General features: G+C 49.2%; 2 protein-coding genes across 3 annotated transcripts; one reads left to right on the plus strand and one right to left on the minus strand.

Annotated features, from left to right (window-relative positions):
* Nucleotides 1-1,216: 1,216 nt before the first annotated feature.
* On the minus strand, nucleotides 1,217-11,786 carry LOC123120667 (probable ubiquitin-conjugating enzyme E2 25). The gene is made up of 9 exons (XM_044540657.1): nucleotides 11,628-11,786; nucleotides 11,275-11,387; nucleotides 10,212-10,640; nucleotides 10,067-10,130; nucleotides 9,595-9,712; nucleotides 9,500-9,502; nucleotides 2,148-2,166; nucleotides 1,746-2,057; nucleotides 1,217-1,603 (listed from the first exon to the last, which is right to left on the minus strand). Exons 1-9 carry the CDS (start codon nucleotides 11,695-11,697, stop codon nucleotides 1,217-1,219), a joined length of 1,515 nt encoding a protein of 504 aa, XP_044396592.1. The 5' UTR covers nucleotides 11,698-11,786.
* Nucleotides 11,787-12,079: 293 nt separating this feature from the next.
* On the plus strand, nucleotides 12,080-14,876 carry LOC123121920 (OVARIAN TUMOR DOMAIN-containing deubiquitinating enzyme 4). Of its 2 annotated transcripts, none has more exons than XM_044542013.1 (6): nucleotides 12,080-12,301; nucleotides 13,025-13,567; nucleotides 13,678-13,799; nucleotides 13,916-13,956; nucleotides 14,044-14,142; nucleotides 14,590-14,876. In XM_044542013.1, exons 2-6 carry the CDS (start codon nucleotides 13,051-13,053, stop codon nucleotides 14,759-14,761), a joined length of 951 nt encoding a protein of 316 aa, XP_044397948.1. In that variant the 5' UTR covers nucleotides 12,080-12,301; nucleotides 13,025-13,050; the 3' UTR covers nucleotides 14,762-14,876. The 2 variants fall into 2 exon arrangements, with proteins under 2 accessions (XP_044397948.1, XP_044397949.1); XM_044542014.1 differs by having other exon boundaries at nucleotides 12,080-12,278.
* Nucleotides 14,877-20,923: the final 6,047 nt, after the last annotated feature.

The raw sequence follows: 20,923 nt of genomic DNA on the forward strand, positions 1-20,923 counted from the left end.
TGATGGTCTCCGGAGTGTCTAGACGCAGGGCGGTGGCCCTGGTGGCAGGAGCTGCGGGCTCGTGGGTGGAGCTCGCGGCTCGGGTGCTGACAGGCTCGTTGTCATGGCCGCATGCGCAGCATGGGGGCGGGCCTTCGATGATCTACGGTGGTGGTGCGGCCGGTGCTCTCCTGTCGTGCCGTACCCTGGGCGGAGGCGGAGGGTGGTGGCCGAGGTGAAAACCTCATCTGATTCGGACCAGACCGATGGCGGCGGCGTCCGTGCGTCGTTCCCTTCCCGAAGGCTCCATGGCGGTAGCCCTGCGTCCTTCGTGGTACTCCGGGTGAAAACTCGATTCAGTGGATCGGCGGTGGCGGCTCTCCGGTGTCGTTTCTTTCTTGGAAGCACCGCTTTAAAGTTCCTGGGTCGTCGAGTTTCGGCTTCGTCTCCTCGGTGGAGCGCTCCTTAATTCCTCAGCTATGCTCATATGTCTACTAGTTATTTGCTTTGGGTTTTTGGATTAGTGTTGTCGATCGTCAGCCCCTTGTATGTGCCTTGTGTGTGTGGTGTCGGGTTTGCATTTTGTACGTCGTTCGTTGCTTTTATATATAATAAAGTGAGGCGAAAGACTTTTTCGGTAATGACAAGTGGGCCACAGGTAAGATCATTCGTGAGTATTTTCCTATCTATCTCTTGAAATGTAGATCAAATCTGTTTATAAAATGTTCAGATTGTTTCACCCTGATGATGCAATGGTACGTGGTAGCACCTAATGTTGTGGGAGCAGTAGATACTTCCTCAGAGCATTGATTATTAGTAACACTAATCAACTTGCCACTCGCCAACTGCTATTGACTAGCAGGAACTAATCTTCTATACTTCAAAATGTATTGACATGCCCTCTTGTCTCCTACATTGGCATCTAGGATAAAACGTTGGGAGGATCTCACTGACAACTAAATCGCGGCACGTCAGCCCCACGAGTAACTCATGAGAAAACGACATTCAAAAGCTACCATATATACATATGGAACCAAGCTTCAGCATGCCAGTAATGTATATGTCCATTTAACATCACACCACAGTAAAGGGGTTGGATACTTCAGTTAGCACCTAAACCATCATTTTTTCGAGTTCAAATCAACATGACCTGCACGGCAAAAGGCGAAAAAAAGAGCTATGTACATAGCATTTGCTATAGTTAGGCAAGAAATGAAACCAACATCATTTTGTGGAATCACTTAATTATGGAACCACCACAGATATCTGCTGGACTGCTGCTGCAGCTGGAAGCAGCATCACGCTGGCTCTTCTTCAACTTCTCGGCACAGAACTTCCTGGTGTGAGCACCCTTCACGTTGAATTCCATCAGGAGCTCTTCAAACAGAACCTCCATTTTGGCCTTGAAGGATGCAGTTCGTCGACCTGCACCTTCATGCTTCTCTGGCTTCACCACGTCGCTGCTGCTGGGTCCTTGAGCATTTACAATTTCCAGTTCCTTGCCCTCATCGTCCTCACCAGGGACTACGGACCCAACTCTGTTGCCCTCCATGTAATATTTACATGCAGCCAGAATGGCACGGCCGCGTTCACGGAAGTGCCCGGCAACGAGATCTTCAAAGTGCTGAAACAAGCAAAGCAACTGTTAGTAACATCACATACATCAACGTGCAGCAAGTTATATTTTGGACGAATCTTCGCAACCATGGGCACTTGTGCACTAGTGTCGAGAACCGCAAGAACTTAGTAATTATGCAGTATGTTACCTGTGGAGGCCTACGAAGCGAGTACAGCATCGTCCTACACGAGTTCTGAAATGTTGTATCATTATACTCCAAGGACCTCCTCTGTCCATTAGCATATTTGGCATCGGTCTCGAATCCTGGCTCGTTGAAGTATGGCTTTTCATTCAACACGAGAGCTTGAATGGAGATTAGCACTTGCAGCATGGTCGACTGAGCCGAGTTCCAATTCTCACAGTCATCGCCACGCCAGGTGCCCAGGAGGCTAAGGCAGACTCTTCCACTAGCATACAAATTTGGATTAAGCTCAAGTCCTCCAGATTGATAGTGTAAAACCTGCAAAAGCACCATAACAGGTATCATTTTTAAATCAAATCGAAATATGAGAATACATCAAAGAAGAAGTTATCAAGTGTCAATACTTACAGGAGGACGTGCGGGGTAACTAGCAGGGAATTGAGGAGTGTTTGACAAAAAACTACCAGAATTGGGGCTTCCGTCCCACAGAACTACCACTTTTTTAAAAGTGGCTGATTTTTTTTGAAATGGAGGAGGACCCCCGGCCTCTGCATCTGGACGATGCATGCAGCCATTTTATTAATTATTCACACAAGACCTTACAAAGTCATACAACAGTAAGATTGAAGCCACCGACTAGGCAACAAAAGTGTCGCTACTCCTATCCAACTGATGAAGGGATGCTGATAGTCTGGGCCTAGTACCAAACAGACCTCGCAGCCAAGCCTAACATCTAAGGCCTGAGGTCCCATCCAGGACGCCTGCCGGGTATGGGTCACCTACCAGTCCGGCGTACTCCTCAACCAGGACGCCTGCCGGGTCTGAGGCCGCCGCAGCCACTTGCCACCAATCCATCTTCAGAGCTGTACTGATGCATCTACCTTGCCCGGTCTAGCTGCCGTCGACGCCACCACGACGCCAGACCGCGTCACCCTCCTGCGCGAGTCCATCTCCGCGCATTGGACGCAGAGTCACCACAGCGCCATGCCGCCGAGATCCGCCGCCATCAATGAGTGAGATGCCGCACCGCTCCACCAAAGAATCCGTCCTCTGGTCCTGCATCCAGCCGCTGCTCAAAAAACGATGCCCCCATGAGGAAAAACGACGCCCCAAAAGCACCGCCATCGTCCGATCCGGAAACTCCGGATCAAGGTTTTCACCCAGAGCAGCGCAAGCAAGTCGACAGAAGCTGCAAAGGCGATGTCTTCAACAAGATAACGACGCGAAAACGCCGCCATCGCCCGCCATGACCCGAGTCATAGCACGATTTTCACCGGCAGCCCCGTCTCCCCACTGTACGCCGAGACTGGATGCGAGAATCCACAACCATCTAGCCGACCACCTCCGGCGAAGAAGATGGCCACCACCTCCACGCCAAGGGCCGGAGCCCCCGACGTCCTCGTGTCACGTGCCTAGTCCAGAGGCCGCTTGCCGCGCCAGAACAAAGGATGCGCACGACGGCTCGAGGAACCACCATCCATATCCGAATGGGATCCAGATCGGACACCCTAGCCGCCTATGTTTTTGCTGCTGCAGCAAACTCCTGACACTGTGATAGACCCAAGCTTCTGTGGGCTTGTGACTGGATCTGACAGAAGGTGCATCCTGCACAGGCAGAGGGCAGGCAAGTTTGTGGCATTTGAAGGACTGACACTGGCAGGAGATTCATCGGATGTGCTACTGCCAGGACGGCATGGTCGGTCGTGGTGTCGCCGGAGAGCGAGAAAAAGCAGAGGAGAGCAAAGTGGGGAGTGAGCTCGGGGGAGAGTGAGGGAGCAGGTGGGGACGAGCCCGGTCGGCCAGCTTATACCTGGTCCGATGCGGCCCGGTCGGCCCGGTCGACCAGGTGCAACGGACGAGCGAGCGGCTCTAACGGCTGGGACGGAGCGCCGTTAGCCGTTACCGCTGGCGTCCACCTGACATGTGGGCCATTGCTGTCAGAAACGGGTTGATAACTACCAAAAAATTGGAAGCGCGTGACTAAAAACTACCAAGTTGACCAATTGACCGTTTTAGAGCGTTTAAACCCGTTTCTGACAGCAGTGGCCCACATGTCAAGTGGACGCCAGCGGTAACGGCTAACGGCGCTCCGTCCCAGCCGTTAGAGCCGCTCGCTCGTCGGTTGCACCTGGTCGACCGGGCCGACCGGGCCGCATCGGACCAGGTATAAGCTGGCCGACCGGGCTCGTCCCCACCTGCTCCCTCACTCTCCGCCGAGCTCACTCCCCACTTTGCTCTCCTCTGCTTTTTCTCACTCTCCGGCGACGCCACGACCGACCATGCCGTCCTGGCCCAATAGTAACGAGACCTCGGACGACGATGACGAGTTCATGAGCGAGTTTAGCAGCATGCAGATGGAGTATTTCGTAAGTCAGCTAACTCTATCCTCTCCTCTCCTTCCTGTGTGTTCTAGGGTTAGGGTTAGGGTTTGAAGATAATTGAGATTTCTTCCATTTAAGTTCATATATGTGAGCTGTAGTTGATACACATATGTTTTTGCTGCTGCAGCAAACTCCTGACACTGTGATAGACCCAAGCTTCTGTGAGCTTGTGACTGGATCTGACAGAAGGTGCATCCTGCACAGGCAGAGGGCAGGCAAGTTTGTGGCATTTGAAGGACTGACACTGGCAGGAGATTCATCGGATGTGCTACTGAGGTAATGGACCAAGTTGGTGTGGATTTGATTAGCTTGATTTTCTGCTATGTAGTGGAAACAGAGTAGCGTTTAGTTGTTGTTTTTCTGAAGTTTCCTTAAGTGTGAAAACTTATGTATGTCTGAATATTGTACTTGTAGCAGAGAGCACTGGAAACATATTGATGTGTTGTATTTTGAGTATAGAGCTAGCTAGTGTACCTATGTATAGCACATGTGTTTATGATTTGTTATTCTAAATTTGCTTGTTATCTGTGGTGTTCACTGCAAATATAATTTGATTTTCAGGATGGTGTGAACTGTGGTGTTCTGGAGTGGGTAGATGCCCCCTGGACTGTAATTCTGCAAAGGTGCTTAACCAAGCTCTGGGATATGTATCATGAGCAGAACATTGGTAGAGCCCGGGATAATGAGGCTCATGGGACAGAGGTTGCAAAACTGCAGAAGGAGCTTGATTCTCTGGCCAATCAGTATAGCCAGCTGGTGGATGATGTGTCCAAGTTGTTTGATTATCAGGATGGAATCAAATCTCAAGACATGGATTGCACAAGCCAGGCAATCAATGAACTGAAGGAGAAGAAGAAGCCACTTGAGGAGCAAGCAAAGATTGAGCTTCAAATGGAGAAGCTTAAGCTCAAAAAAGAACAGAGGTGCATCCTTCAGAGTCAAGCTGATATAATCCAAAACACAAGGAAGGCCATGAAGGAGATAGAGGTGGACAGAGACCACCTTAAAGAAGAGAAGAAGAAGCTGGAGAATGTCATTGCTGAGCTCCTGAAGGTTGGTCATGGGTGCAAGGAAAAGCTGGACAAGATCAAGGAAGTTGTGATGGAGGAGTGAAGTGGTAGCTCTGGATGGTAAGTATATATGAGGCCTATATATATATAACTGGCCTTGCTATGTTATCTGATGCAAATATGCATCTTAGCTAGCTATAATACTATATATGAACTGCCTATGAACTGTCCTGGTTTCAGATCATTTTGGGGATTTGTTTTGTGGTGCCCATGGCACTGCATGTGATCTGTAATGCTTTAAGATATTAACTGCCTATGAACTCCAACATGTAATGCCAAGTATGGATAGTAAGTTAGCTTATGAACTATAGTCCATGATGATGTTAAATTTCTATTTTTTTCGTAATTTGTTGCATCCAGTACTGACCTATATATAGCACATAGATAGCACATAGAATTATCTGATCTTGGATACACCAGAGATAGCACATATTCTCTGTAACATAGATAGCACATAGTCTCTCTAACATAGATAGCACATACATGCAAATCAAGTTTTAGATAAACATAACTGACGATACTGAACTTGTGAACACTGACGAAACTGAATTAGCTAACACTAATTTCAGAGCAGGTTTCAGAGATAGGTTCACTTAGGCAACATAAATAACATTGGATCTACTGCTCATCTTTAGGATTTGCTAAGCATGCAGAGCGACGCATGATTTGCTTGATCTGCCTTGGATCTGTTTGCTTCTGCACTTCCTCCTCTTCATCGTCTTCGTCGATGACGAGGATGGGAGGGGGACGGCGGCGAGCCTGCTCTGCAGGTGGCGCAACTATCTGCAAGTCGTCGTCGTCCTCTTCCTGCACTACTACATCAGTTGCAGCTTGTGTCGGAGCAACATAGCGGTGGGCTTCCCATCGCTTACGCTGGCCATCATCGGAGGACTCTGCCTCTCTCATTGCCCATAGTAGAGTGTCGATGGGTAGGATACCCTTACCTTTAGTTCCATAGCTCTGCTGCATGCACTTCTTCTCTTGAGGCGTCGCCTTCTTCTGGACTAGGTCAGCAACATCTACTAGTCCATCCGCGCTGTTGTATCTCGTAGCTATCTTCATGTAGTCCAGGAATAGATCCCGATCACCGCGCTCCAAACCAAATAGCATGGCAACCCAGCCCTTGCCAGTGGGGAATGGGTTGAGCCATGGGTCTGGTGTGGAGGAGGAACCAGCCATGGGTGCAGAGAGGATGTGGTTGTGAGAGAAGTGGCGAGTGAGGTGAAGTTGCGGAGATCCAGTGAGGTTGATGTTAAGTAGTTGAAGAAAGAGGAGACGTAGTAAAGAGAGGTGGAGTGATGCAGTAAAGAAGTTGAATTCAGTGAGACTTGGTGGTAGTTGTACTGTAGTTATTGCGTGGTGAAACTTGTGCTGTTTAAAGTTGACAGAAACTTGTGCAGATTCAGAGGCAGTGCACAATAATTCAGATTCAGAGGTAGTTCAGAGCAGGTTTCATTCACATAGATCAACCATGCTAACTTAAAACATAGTACTTCGCAGGATCACATACAATTGATCTAAGTTGCTAAACTTAAAACAGGTAGATCATACACTGCAGCATCATCATCTACATTGCAGCATCCTCAGTACTAACGTAGCAGACGAAGACGCTCTGAACGACGAACAGGACCTTGGAAGCTCTGTTTTTTGGCCTTGTTTTTCTTGCTAGATGAGCATGCTTCCTCCTCCTACACTGGTGGCCGCTCCAGCTCCGGCAGCGCCTGCTCTGGCTGCATCTCCATCATCCTCATGAGGGGCAGCACTGGCACTATGCGTTCAGCTAGGTGATCCACCGGACGCAGATTCAGGCGGTCTTGGTACATATACCAACAGGCTCGCTGAAAAGGGTCCGGTGAATCCCTAGCTTCACCCATTGCCCAGATGAGGTTTTCAATCAAGGGGTGATGGAGGTCAGGCAGACGCTCCCTCTCCTCGTCTGTGGCGGCTACCCTGACGGCGAGCGCTTGGTTCTGTAGCATGGTAGGGCTGCTGAACCAAGAACTCACCTCACGCGCATACTCCAGCTTCTTGGCGTCGCCGGCACACAGCTCCCGTAGGGCCCTATGCCAACCCTCTCCAAATGCCATCGCCGGCGTGAAGGTGGTTTTTTGGATGGGGAGTTGGATAGGCTAATGGTCGAGTAGAAAGAAAGAGAGGAGAAGTGGAGACTACACGTTTTGGGTGTTGTCTTTAAAGACATGGCTGGCCACTACTTGTGTGTGGATACTTCTAGACCTACATTAACTACCATGAACCACCACGCACAAACAATTACAGAGCACAAATTAAGAAAATTCAGTTAACTTCGCATACATTCAGAGAAATTGATAAGAATTCATACAAGCTGGCATTTATTGAAGAGAGAAATCCATAGCAAGCATTAGTGAGAATAGATTCACCACGCCGAATCAAGAATTCTACTCCACTTAGTCTTAGTCTTTTTTATTAATGCATCCACAGGAGCTCTAATGTCATCTCTCAATGCTGGTTGTACTGATTTGGACAACCACTTTGTAGTAACCTTTGTGTTCTCTGCACATGCTCCACAAGTGTGCAACATATCACACTTCTTGATGCAGAAAGTTTTCTCATGAGCTATCTTAGAGGCACAGATATAAAAATCACATCCATGTGCTCTCTCTGAGCACCAAACAATAATCCTATCAGGGGCATTTCTGTGATACTGGAAATTCCTCAAAGTCCTGATGTGAAAATCCCTAAGTGCATCTCTGAACACATAAACATTGGTGAAGCACAGTCCCTTACAAAACAGTTCTTGTGGATCTGGAAGCTTTTCATTGAACCATACCCTTTCCTTCATCTTCTCCAACCTTCTCTTCCTACCACTTGGTAGTTTGAAAGCTCCTTCAATCTCATCTTCTTCATCACTAATTCCAGGATCACCAGGAAAACAAAATTCATCTGCTTCAGGAACCAGTCTGGTTTTTCCTTCTTCTCAACCTCATGGTGTGATCTACTTGTTGGACCAGGATTTCTCACTGCCTTCAGCTTCTGGACCATTGATCTATTTTGTTTTGCAGCTTCTTCTTCAGAGGAGGAGCCTGTATGTAATTCCACATTGCTGCCATCTTCATCAGAAAGAAATTCAGACACATCAGTGTCACCTTCAAAATGGTTAAGGTCAGCTTCTCTCTGAAGATTGTTGTTCTTAAGCTCATCCTTTCTGTCTTTGGTTGCATCCACCAGCATCGTGCAACTTTGTTGTGTGTTAATACAATGTTCAGCAAAATAACTATCTCTATTTTCATCTGCATTAGAAGGCTCATCTGCTCTGACAACTCGTATGTTCACAATCTTTTCCTTATCTAATTGGATCAACATCTGCTGCAGATCATCTTCACAACCAACATGCTCTAGACCTTCTATTCCTTTCTCCTCATCAACAACATAGTACATATAATCATCAGCTCCACAGCCCTCAGACGCAATAAGAGAAACCAGAGTAATATATGATATGTCTGACTGGTAAATTCTTCTAACCACAGATTCTCTGGCTAGGAAATGAAACCAAATTGCTGACATAGATTAAGATAGTTATAAGTAAACGACCTGGACAATATTAAGATTTCTGACAGTTAACTGTTTTTCAGTTCTCTGACAGCTTGGATTTACTGAAAACACAACGCAATGTTAAGGTTGCTAACAGATTTCAATTTACCATTGTGCACTAACAGGGTTGTAATCTGAATCTAAGTGTGCAACTAGCCTATATATCATGCTTCTAAAATTAACCTAAAATTACATAAACATTATGAGAAATCAGATGCCATACCTCGCTCCGCCAGCAGGACGAGGAAGCTTGCGCCGGCCTCGACCTACGCTTCTTCTCGTCGACGGTACTACAACCGGAGGCGGCCTCACCGACATCTGGGACGGCTGAGATTGCGGTTGGGAAGGCTGTGGAACCACGAAGCTTCTGCTGCCTAGCCAGTTATCAACCTCCGAGAAGCCGGCAACATCGCCTCCCACCACGTCGGGGGGGGGGGGGGGGGATTGCCTCCAAGCGATTCGGCGCCGGAGTTTGCATCCACCGCCGCCATGAACGCCGCCAGCTAGGGTTAGGAGAAGAGCTCGAGGGAGAGTGAGGGAGCGTGGGGACGAGCGGCCCGGTCGGCCAGCTTAGTCCTGCTCCGACCAGGTGCAACCGCGACGGCCGACTCTAACGGCTGGGACGGAGCGCCGTTAGCCGTTACCGTTGGCGTCCACCTGACATGTGGGCCACTGTTGTCAGAAACGGGTTTAAACGCTCTAAAACGGTCAATTGGTCAACTTAGTAGTTTTTAGTCACGCGCTTCCAATTTTTTGGTAGTTATCAGCCACATTTAAAAAAGTGGTAGTTCTGTGGGACGGAAGCCCCAATTCTGGTAGTTTTTTGTCAAACACTCGGGAATTTGAGCATCAAAGAAGAAAAGGCCATCATGGTAGGGTGTCCCCTGGGGCCCAATCATCACAGCCCTGAGAAGGTCCATTCGATTTTCCGAGACACGAACATATATGGACGCTGCACACGGAATAATAGTTCATGAAAACAGTACAATAATGTGCTTTAGTAATTTAAAAAAAGGAGATTCAGAAGTGAGCTGCAAGGCTTTCTAAAACCATTTAGGTGAAAGTAATAATAAATGATGAATTTAAAATACACATAAAAACACTAACAATAGAGCTTTCTCCAACAAGGCAACATAAACCCTCAGAAGAACTGAATTTGCACAAATTTTGGAGCAACATTGAGTAATAATGGAGAAATGAGTGGTTCAAATCAGATCCCCATTGTGCTTCAAAATTTGTATGTATCCTTCACTTGAGGGGAGCATCTAAGAACATATTTATAGAATTCCTCATGGAAATAGCTGACCTGGTAAATTGTTCTCCAGGAGTTTCCAGTCATGCTGAATTCTTTTTGTCCACCCTTTCCCTGTCTGGAGTGAAGTTAAAGAAAGAAATAAGTGTCCGACTGGAAAAGAAGGTACAAAATAAAACAGTATGCATTAGATTTTTACCTTTCCAACAGGGTTTTTAGCATAATGATGATCAGGGAAATCCTCAACAGTGTCGAACTGCTTAAAAAACCTGTATTTCTTACCAAATTCATCCTCTTTTCCTGACATTGACTTAAAATTGCCAGGCCCGTCATCAGTTATAGCTTTCTGCAACAATGGTACACTAGCCTCCACACCTGGAGGCAGATCTAAATCGTCAAATTTATACTCCAGCTGCTGATTCAAGTCAATTTGCTGATTGAAGTCACTTCCGTCAAATTCATAATCAGGACCCTCGTATTCATCATCATAGTAGCCTTCATCTTCATCATCCACATAACAATTTTCTTCCTCAATTTCACAAGAGTCCAAATTCTGTAGCTTAGCTTCAGATGCTTCGAAGGAATTATTTTCTGTAAAGGATCCAACTTCATCACTGGATGAAGATCCCTGTAAAATATGTCAATGTAGTTATAAACTAAAACAAGCATTTTAACGGTAAATACAAAGTATCTAGGAACAAAGAAAGCATAATTGATGTGGAGTGGGAACCGAAACGTTTTGTTTCCGAAGATTAGGGTGGGTCGTATTCCATGGTTACAGTTCTACCAAATAATCTGGGAGGCTTGTTTGGCTTATTCCTTTCACTATAGGACTAATTCCGGGAAAACCTGTAAGAAGGTTTCAAGTGATGTACTACCTCCAATCCATATTAGTTGTCGCTGATATGGATTGGAGGGAGCATCTGTTTTAGTGAACCACCTCGTGCCAGGTTTTCACTGGAAGTATGGTGGCCTGCTGCACCCTGTTTTTCACACTCATAACAGCAAGAAAAAACAGATATCTATCCTAAACTACATCCACATGCTACAGTTAGCTAGCTACTACTCCCTCCGTCCGGAAATACTTGTCGCATAAATAGATAAAAATAGATGTATTTAAGAACTGAAATACGTCTAGATACGTCCATTTCGCTGACAAGTATTTTCGGACAGAGGGAGTAGCATATAGTCATCCAAGCAATTTGAGAAACAGAGTAGTCTTTTTTCTTAGAGAGACGAAACAGAGTAGGCGAACTTTATACCTTTGGAAGCTCCGGCACTGAATGTCTCATCCTTTTGGCAGCTTGAGGATCACCGTCTTGATGGCAGCGCGAGCGGTTTCTGTTGGCGACCGACACCGAAGCAGTCGACGTACCTGCAGCAGCAAATCATCCACGGATCGATGGTGCAGACATTAACTAACAACTCAACATGAGTTGACAGCAGAAAGAAACCCAGCCAGGGTCTCATGCAATGCATGCTCAGCGCTGTACTTCAAGTGGATCAGTAAAGTCCGGAGAAGCTTCGGTTCATGGTGCAGCCACAGAGCATGCATGCTGGAAATCGAAACAGAGCGGCGGCGAGGGAGACGGAGATGGAGGCGGCTGCGGCTTACCACGACGGGGTTGGGTCTGCCGGCCCTGCCGCCGCATGGACACGAGCCGCTTCAGCGCCAGCAGTCCCATGATACCACGGGAACAGCGGCTAGACGACGGCGATCCTCCTGGTCCTCGGGTTGGGTCGGCTCGAGAAATCAGGGTAGGGTCATCTCTCAGGTTTGTTTGTTTTTACTACTAAAGTCCAGTTTTATTTATTTATTAATCTCACGAGCGTCCACTGTCCACACGAAGAGCAAAACGCGGTGCTAAACCAAAGTCCAGAACCCCACGAAACTCTGTTTACGTTTTCTTTTTCTTTTCTGAGATTTGATTTGAGAAAAGGCGAGACTCTGTTTACGTTTTTTTTATAAAAAACTCTGCTTTCGTGGCAGCATGCGGTATACTGTGACCCAATATCGTAACGACAATAAATTCGCACGGAGCGGCCCATTGCCTATGGGCCCGTCACGAGCCCACGGCCATCGTCGCCTACTCGGCTCCATCCGGCGGAGAGTAGACCAATCCCCTCCGCCTCTGCCTGCCTCTGCGTGGCGGAGCCTGAGCTTCTCCGGCCTCCACCAACCCTTCCCCTGCTACCCGCGTCCCCGCCGCAGCCCCATCCTCGCATCTCCCCTGCCGCTGCCGGATCCGGAGACCCAGGTCTCAAGGTGCGAATCTCCCGCTCCCTCAGGTCAGGTGTCTAATTTGGGCTGCTCCCAAGTAATCTGTACTACCTTCCCTGCACTGTAGTAGGTGCCCTGGAACTTTATTTACAGTATGAAGCTTAGATTGCCCATGGCCTCCGGGGCTGTGATCTTTTGAGTACTCAACTGCAGTGTGTGTACTTGCCAGGTGACGTTATATGCTGTCTACAGGGATCCGTGGTAGCACTAGAGCTCGGTATTCTGCTGACTAGTTTGCTGCTCGTGCTTGAAATGTTCATGATTTGGGAGGGGAATTCAACTGTAGGAGCATATTATGGGAATTTGACCAGTTTAGGTTGTATGCAGTTTCTTTTATAGCTTGTGTGCGCTCAGTATGTTCGAACTAGTAATTTCATATATTCAAATTGGGACCTTTCTTCCTGTTATTTTGCCGTCAAAGCTCAAAAAGAGTGATGCTAATTCGCTAAAGGTCGATGCGGTCATCAGCCTCTATGCTTGCAATCTCCTGGTTGAGTAAATTTTCACACCAACATTGCACATTCAGTAGCTGTATCATCTGTAGCAGTTCTGAAATATACTTTAGTCTTCTTAAAATGATGCTACTGTCACATGATGCATATTATGGTTCTCAGACCTGGGATCAATCTACTCCTACTTCGGTGTGTTGTGTTAATTTTTTTATATTTGAGATGAATCAGTGCTCTCATGTTCCACTAATTTTTAGCTGATCCTCCGAACATGTTTTTCAGTTTATACTTGGTGCCACTGGAAGCAGATGCTGCTGCGTTGCGTGCCTGCTATATGTTTGCAACGCTGCACCTATACCATGTATTCTCAGCCTAGCCAGTTACAAGGAGGGTTGTCACAGAGCATGGCCTTATGGAAGCATTCTCACTCACATGCGGTCAGTTATCACACAAAAATGGGTTTAGTTAGTCTTTCTCCTAAGAGCACAACATCATCTCGTCTGCAAAATGGGACATGCTTTTCCTGCTTGGAGCAACAGTCTAAACACGTATTATCAGCGAGAGATCGTATCCTACATGCTAAGCTTGATATGACCTCACATCACAAGTTTTCTAGTATTAGCTGGAAGGCGAGAAAGACCAGAAGTTTAGCTCAAAAAATAGGAGGTACAGGCATTGCTCTTTCCTTGAGTTTCGCAGTTTCTGGGATAGCAAATGCTGAGGGTCCGATGGATGATGGCATCGGTACCAGTACCACCCACAATTCCGAATCATCCACTAGTTGTGCTCATGGGAAGAAAGTTTACACAGAGTATTCTGTCACCGGTGAGTGCGTGGAACATTTTCTTTCTATATACATTATTATGCTTGTATGCACGTAGTCAAAGCATAACATCGTCTGGACGCTTTGTGACTGTCTCACACAAGACCCGTAGGCATTCCTGGGGATGGTAGATGCTTGTTCCGTTCTGTGGCTCATGGTGAGTGCATTAGGTCAGGGAAACCCATACCTAATGAGAATCTTCAGAGAAAGCTCGCTGATGATTTAAGAACATTGGTATGTTTGTAATGTAAAGCCAAGGTCATACTTTTGATGAATATTGTTCTCAACACTGAAGATCTTTTTCTTGGTTTGTCTTGTCTAAATTTTGTATATAACTTTTGTATTGGTAGGTTGCTGATGAGTTTATCAAGAGACGGACAGAGACTGAATGGTTAGTTCCTTTATCCTGCTGTTGTTCTTTCTTCACAGCAATGTTGTGCTACACATGCTTACCCTTTGTTGTAACATCAATTTGCAGGTTTATTGAGGGTGATTTCGATACATATGTCTCTCAGATTAGGAAGCCACATGTGTGGGGAGGAGAGCCAGAATTGCTCATGGCTTCTCACGTTCTTCAGTGAGTAACTGGACTGTTTTTCTGTTGAGATAGGCATTTTAAAAGATGAGTAGTAGTATTAGCCATGATCTCGGAATATTTTCAAACTGTTTGCTATTTAGCAGAACTATAACATCACTGCATGATCCTAATAGAGCACTTGCAACAAGTTGTTTCACTTTTACATTCGCAAGTCAGTAACACTGATGTAGCACAATACTAATTCTCATTGACCTTGTTTTTCTAATATTTGGTTTCCTGGTATATACGCACCTCAAGGTGCTGCGATCGTGGTTTTCTGTCTTCACTCCATTATTATACAGAAAAATAACAAGGGGAGATGTTCCAATAGACACGTCGATGAGAATCTATTATTGGGAGTACCTCTTATGTAGGTTTAGTTTTAAAATCCGGCCCTTTGCAACATTGAGGTACAAAGGCAGTAAGAATACGATCGTTGTGTTTCAGGATGCCGATCACTGTTTATATGCGCGAAGAAGCAGCTGGTGGTTTGATAGCGATCGCGGAGTATGGCCAGGAGTATGGGAAAGAAGACCCAATCCGAGTCCTCTATCATGGTTGTGGCCATTATGAAGCGCTGCATATACCAGGAAACTCTGAGCCCAGGTCAAGACTGTAACATTTGGAGCTCTGAAACCAAACAGTTGTAGTAAGTTCTTGGCCTATGTATACTTTCTCTGCTTCCCAAATACATTTTCTGTCAGAGTATAGTCAGAATCATTGAGCTTCTTCCATTTGGAGCATCATTTTTGGTGAGAGAATTTATCTCTTAGAGCATCTCCAGCCGTTGGCCCCCCAGGGGGCTCGAAAAATCGCCGCCTGGGGGCGACCCTGCGCTAAAAATCGGCTTGGGGGCGATCGGGTTCCCAGCCGCCACCCCCAGGGTCACCCCCAGACGCCCTTTTTAAAACTTTTTTGAGAAGAAAATCGGCTAAAATTCGGCAAACATGATAAGATTCGGCAAACAGGACATACACTTTGGCGTTCTACATCTTTTTACATAGAAAACATAAAGTTTACTAAAAAAACATAGAGCTGCGACTACAGGCCGAAGAACTCGCTGAATGCGGCGATGTCGCCGTTGTCGTCGTCGTCCTTCTCCTTCTTCACGCTGCTGGACCCCTGCCCGGGGTTGCCGGACAGGGTTGGCCGGTGGCGGCGCGTCATCGTCGCTGTCTTCAAGCATGATGATGCCCCCTCGTCGCGCCCAGGGCGGCGCGCGGCGATCTCCGCCAGGGCGCGGCGCTGGCGCAACATCTCCAGCTGTGCCCAATCTTCCCGCACCCACTTCATGGCCGCGTCGTCGTCAAGCCCCGGCTCCGTCTTCATGTCGGCGAGCCCCGGCTTCGTCTTCATGGCGGTGAGCTCCGGCTCCGTCTTCGGCTTAACGAGGCGGGGAGGAGCCGAGGAGGAGGCACGCCCGCCCTCGTTGATGACGATGCCGGCGCTGCGGGTGCGCCGACCGAGCGGCGTTTCTGCGGGCACGGCCTTGACGCTGAAGAGCGCCGGTGACCCGGAGGAGTGGGAGGAGGATTGGGATGAGGAGGAAGAGGAGCCGGTCCTCGGCATCCATTGGCCGCCACTCCGGCGAGGGACCGGGGCGGCCGGGTACGCCAGCGGACGGCGTGGAGCGTGCGGCCGGGGGCGCCCCACCAAAGGCGGCGACCGTCGCTGTTTTTGCTCTGCCACACCACCGGCGCGTTGTTGATGGAGGCCAGCCGCTCCGCCTGCCGGCGTTCGAAGTACGCCGCCCACGCCTCCTGGTTGCCGGCGTCGTACTTCGGGAGGGCTCGCTGCTCCTCCGACAGAGACGCCCGCGCACGCTCGATCTCGGCGCGGAAGTAGTCGGGGCGCATGACGTCGGGCAGCGGGGGGACGGGGACGCCGTCAGCGCCGAGTCTCCACCGCCCCGGCGCGTGCATGTCGGGAGGCGCCGGGTAGTTGGCTTCGTGCAGGAGATGGGCTTCCCACTCGTGCAGAGAGCGGCGGCCGAAGCCATTGGCCGCTGCCCCATCGTCGGGAAACATTTCGCCCATCGTCTGCGGCGGCTGTGAACGGGGAGGAAGAGGAAAGAGAGCTCGTCGGCGGCGGCTGTGCACGGGGAGAGAGAGGGGTTGCGGGCGAGTATGTCCACCGGCGAGGGAGGTGCTGCTTTATATAGCGGGCGGGGGTGGCATCGTTTGTACGCGTGGCGGGAGGGGGTACGTCGCCTCACCGCGCCGCCCGTGAGGAATCAATGGAAGGCTGACCGGCGGTAGCCTTGGCATTGATTCCCCGCGGGAAACCGAGGCGATGTGAGGACGACGAGGCACGGGGGTCGCTGACTCGGCGGACCCGCCGTTCTTTCGTGCCAAAAACTGAATGCCCCGGCGCCCCCGGGCGCCCCCCAGCGCGCCGGGTTCGGCCCGGGTCTGTCGGCGCCAGTTTCGGGCCTAACCGGCGAAAAATGGGCTCCTACAGGCGCAACTGGGCCGTTTTTTGGGCGCCGGCGCCGAAAAAGGGGCCTGGGGGCCTGTTGGGGGCGCAGCTGGAAGATGCTCTTACCATTGATCTTGGCAGATACTACTAGGGCGTGTTTGGTTGCAGTTCGCTACAGTAGCCGCATTGCATACACATCTCCAGCCAGCCTGGCTCTTCATATGCAGCCTCATATACAACAGATGCAACCTGTTTGGTTGCCTGCATCGCATGAAGGGACACTTCCCCGCCTGCTGTTTGGTTGACGTTTTTGTGCTTAGGGTGTGAGCAGATGCAAACTTCAGCTGTTTGGTTGCAAACAACATTTGTGTTCTGCTCACTCCATTCAAATGTGGTGGCCTTACCACCACATGATCAGCACAACAGCAAGCACAAATAAGATCAAACAAAGCAAGCAACCAAATGAGATCAAACAAAGCAAGCAACGGAAATGACAACAAACTACTTAGATTAACAGCAGGGGCATCCTCCTTCCCTGCTCCACGCCTGGGTGGTGCTCCTGGCCAAAATATTAATAGGTTCACAGCACAAGTAAGTTCTAGCGATAGACCATAACAAGTTCAGCACTAACAACTTAGTTAACTACATTGCATGCTCAATGTCACCAACGTAGTTGTGCCTGCTGCAACGAAACCTGCACATGACCGAGGAGTCGTGGTTGTAGATTTGGACCTTCAGGCCGAGTCTTGAGATGCGCACAACGACGAGGTCGCCGGGGACAATTTGTTGGCGGCGGCAGAAGTAGTTCCAGCCCCGGCCAAGCACCATGTGCCCCTGGAAGTTCTGGACCTGCACCCAGAACACGCATCACTTGTTCGCCGACAGCCTGATCACGTGCGGGAGCCGCTTGATGACCAGCCACTCGTTCATCACCTGCACGAACTTGCGAGGGATGATGAGCATGGCGAGGTCCTCGTTGTCCTTGATCTGCTAGTAGAAGCGCAACGACTCTCGGCCCCCCTCCTCGTGGCCGGTCCTCAGAGATCGTCCCCTTGAACGAGGCAGGCTCATGAAGGTGATCCTGCCAGGCAGGTCCACTGTCTTGAGCCACCTGTTCGTGGGGATGAGATCCTCGGCGCCCTCAGCTCCAGCCACCACTTGAGCTCCTCCACCCGCCACATCCCAGTCACTCTTCAATATCTTGTCTGGTAAGATGACAAGTATTAGTGCACAAACTCTTTGCCAAATGCCAAGTATCAAATGTCACTGATCAGGGGCACTAGCACTACAACAAATGACACTGATCAGGGACATTTCCCCAAGAGCATATGCCACTGATCAGTGCACAAACTCTTTGCCAAATGCCACTTGTCAATAGCACTTGCTCTTGGGAAAATGCCACTGATCAGTGCCACTGATCAGGGGACTTGCTCAACAGCAAGTGCCACTGATCAGGGGTACTTGCCCAACAGCAAGTGCCACTGATCAGTGGTACTTGCCCATGAGCAAATGTCACTGATCAGTGGCATCTGGTTTTCTGCAACCGTCACTCATAAGTGCACTATCCTAAGCATGGAAACATCTAAAAAGGGCAACAACAAGTGCCACTCAGCACCCATGTGCACCATGCACATTTGGCAGCATCCTAAAATGGTCCTACTACATGCACGTATAACAATCTAGAGCATGCAACACAAACCCTAGTTTGAACATGTATAACAATCTAGAGCATGCAACATGAACAGCAACATGAACATGATCCTAGCTTGAACATGAACATGCCATTTACATGAACACAGATCCTAGCAAGACCCTACCATGAACACTGATCCTAGCAAAGCACACTAGCATTGGGGATTCTAGCATGAACACAGATTCTAGGAAAGCACTAGCAGAAGAACATTATCCTAGGACACACACTGTAGCAAACAAGAATAGATCGGTCGGATTCGATTCGATTGGGATCGCATCCAATCGGATCTACTCGAATCCACTAAGTACTAGCACATGCCTAAGAAAGAAACCCCTAATCTACATCTACGAGGAAGCATTGGGGATTCTTCGACTCACCGGAGCTTGCGCAGTCGCAGCGAACCGAGGCTGGGGTGAAAAGCCCAGCTGGAAGGAGAGAGGTGGCAGAGCAGAGGAGGAGCCGGCCCTGGCGACGGCCTGCGGCATCGACCCCGTGCTCATGGCCACGCCGGACGTCAAGGAGGACGTTGCGCCGATAGGAGAAAACCCTTGGACTGGGGTCAAGAAAACCCCCTGCCCAATGGGGTCCCAAGAAGCGGCGGCTTCGTGGACGGCACCGGCACCGAGCCCAGGAGCACGAGGTCCGGAATCGGCGGCGGGGCAGGAACGACTGGCACCGCATTGGCCGGCGCTCGTAGTGGCCGGTAGCAGATGGGGGACGGCGCTCGCAGCGCCGACGCCAGATCCTGCCTGAGTTCTGGAGCCCGGCCACCCGCTCCTGGATGCTGGCGATGCGCTAGTCGACGGGGGTCGGAGGACAGCGCGGTGGTGGGCGAGGCGGAGCCATCGGAGGAGAGGAGAGGGAGGGGCGGTGAGGCAGAGAGGGAGCGGTGGGAACAGTGCGGGCGGGGCGGTGACAGGAGAGTGGGGGGGTTATTGTTGGGGAACGTAGTAATTTCAAAAAAATTCCTACGCACACGCAAGATCATGGTGATGCATAGCAACGAGAGGGGAGAGTGTTGTCCACGTACCCTCGTAGACCGACAGCGGAAGCGTTATCACAACGCAGTTGATGTAGTCGTACGTCTTCACGATCCGACCGATCAAGTACCGAACGCACGGCACCTCCGAGTTCTACACACGTTCAGCTTGATGACGTCCCTCGAACTCCGATCCAGCCGAGTGTTGAGGGAGAGTTTCGTCAGCACGACGGCATGGTGACGATGATGATGTTCCACCGACGCAGGGCTTCGCCTAAGCTCCGCAACGGTATTATCGAGGTGTAATATGGTGGAGGGGGGCACCGCACACGGCTAAAATATCGTATATCAAGTTGTGTGTCCATGGGGTGCCCCCTGCCCCCGTATATAAAGGAGCAAGGGGGAGGCCGCCGGCCTAGGGAGGAGAGGCGCGCCAGAAGGGGGAGTCCTACTCCCACCGGGAGTAGGACTCCTCCTTTCCTTGTTGGAATAGGAGAAGGGAAGGGAGAAGGAGAAAGAAGGAAGGGGGCACCCCCCTTCCCTAGTCCAATTCGGACCAGATCATGGGGAGGGGTGCGGCCACCTTTTGAGGCCTTTCTCTCCTTTCCCGTATGGCCCATTAAGGCCCAATACGAATTCCCGTAACTCTCCGGTACTCCGAAAAATACCCGAATCACTCGGAACCTTTCCGAAGTCCGAATATAGTCGTCCAATATATCGATCTTTACGTCTCGGCCATTTCGAGACTCCTCGTCATGTCCCCGATCTCATCCGGGACTCCGAACTCCTTCGGTACATCAAAACTCAATAAAACTGTCATCGTAACGTTAAGCGTGCGGACCCTTCGGGTTCGAGAACTATGTAGACATGACCAAGACACCTCTCCGGTCAATAACCAATAGCGGGACCTGGATGCCCATATTGGCTCCCACATATTCTACGAAGATCTTTATCGGTCAGACCGCATAACAACATACGTTGTTCCCTTTGTCATCGGTATGTTACTTGCCCGAGATTCGATCGTCGGTATCTCGATACCTAGTTCAATCTCGTTACCGGCAAGTCTCTTTACTCGTTCCATAATACATCATCCCGCAACTAACTCATTAGTCACAATGCTTGCAAGGCTTATAGTGATGTGCATTACCGAGTGGGCCCAGAGATACCTCTCCGACAATCGGAGTGACAAATCCTAATCTCGAAATACGCCAACCCAACAAGTACCTTTGGAGACACCTGTAGAGCACCTTTATAATCACCCATTTACGTTGTGACGTTTGGTAGCACACAAAGTGTTCCTCTGGTAAACGGGAGTTGCATAATCTCATAGTCATAGGAACATGTATAAGTCATGAAGAAAGCAATAGCAACATACTAAACGATCGGGTGCTAAGCTAACGGAATGGGTCATGTCAATCACGTCATTCTCCTAATGAGGTGATCCCGTTAATCAAATGACAACTCATGTCTATGGCTAGGAAACATAACCATCTTTGATTAACGAGCTAGTCAAGTAGAGGCATACTAGTGACACTCTGTTTGTCTATGTATTCACACATGTATTATGTTTCCGATTAATACAATTCTAGCATGAATAATAAACATTTATCATGATATAAGGAAATATATAATACTTTATTATTGCCTCTAGGGCATATTTCCTTCAGTCTCCCACTTGCACTAGAGTCAAT

This window comes from Triticum aestivum, chromosome 5D (genome assembly GCF_018294505.1).
Source record: "Triticum aestivum cultivar Chinese Spring chromosome 5D, IWGSC CS RefSeq v2.1, whole genome shotgun sequence".
NCBI lineage: Eukaryota > Viridiplantae > Streptophyta > Magnoliopsida > Poales > Poaceae > Triticum > Triticum aestivum.

What these genes read in the sequence shown, in the direction of transcription:
- LOC123120667 (XM_044540657.1), bottom strand. Translation starts at nt 11,697, where the DNA reads ATGGGACTGCTGGCGCTGAAGCGGCTCGTGTCCATGCGGCGGCAGGGC. An exon ending in CAGTGCCGGAGCTTCCAAAG is followed by an intron (nt 10,641 to 11,274) that starts GTATAAAGTTCG and finishes CATATTTTACAG; the next exon opens with GGATCTTCATCCAGTGATGA. An exon ending in CCTGGAGAACAATTTACCAG is followed by an intron (nt 9,713 to 10,066) that starts GTCAGCTATTTC and finishes TTCCGTGTGCAG; the next exon opens with CGTCCATATATGTTCGTGTC.
- LOC123121920 (XM_044542013.1), top strand. Translation starts at nt 13,051, where the DNA reads ATGCTGCTGCGTTGCGTGCCTGCTATATGTTTGCAACGCTGCACCTAT. An exon ending in CACAGAGTATTCTGTCACCG is followed by an intron (nt 13,568 to 13,677) that starts GTGAGTGCGTGG and finishes CAAGACCCGTAG; the next exon opens with GCATTCCTGGGGATGGTAGA. An exon ending in AGACGGACAGAGACTGAATG is followed by an intron (nt 13,957 to 14,043) that starts GTTAGTTCCTTT and finishes ATCAATTTGCAG; the next exon opens with GTTTATTGAGGGTGATTTCG.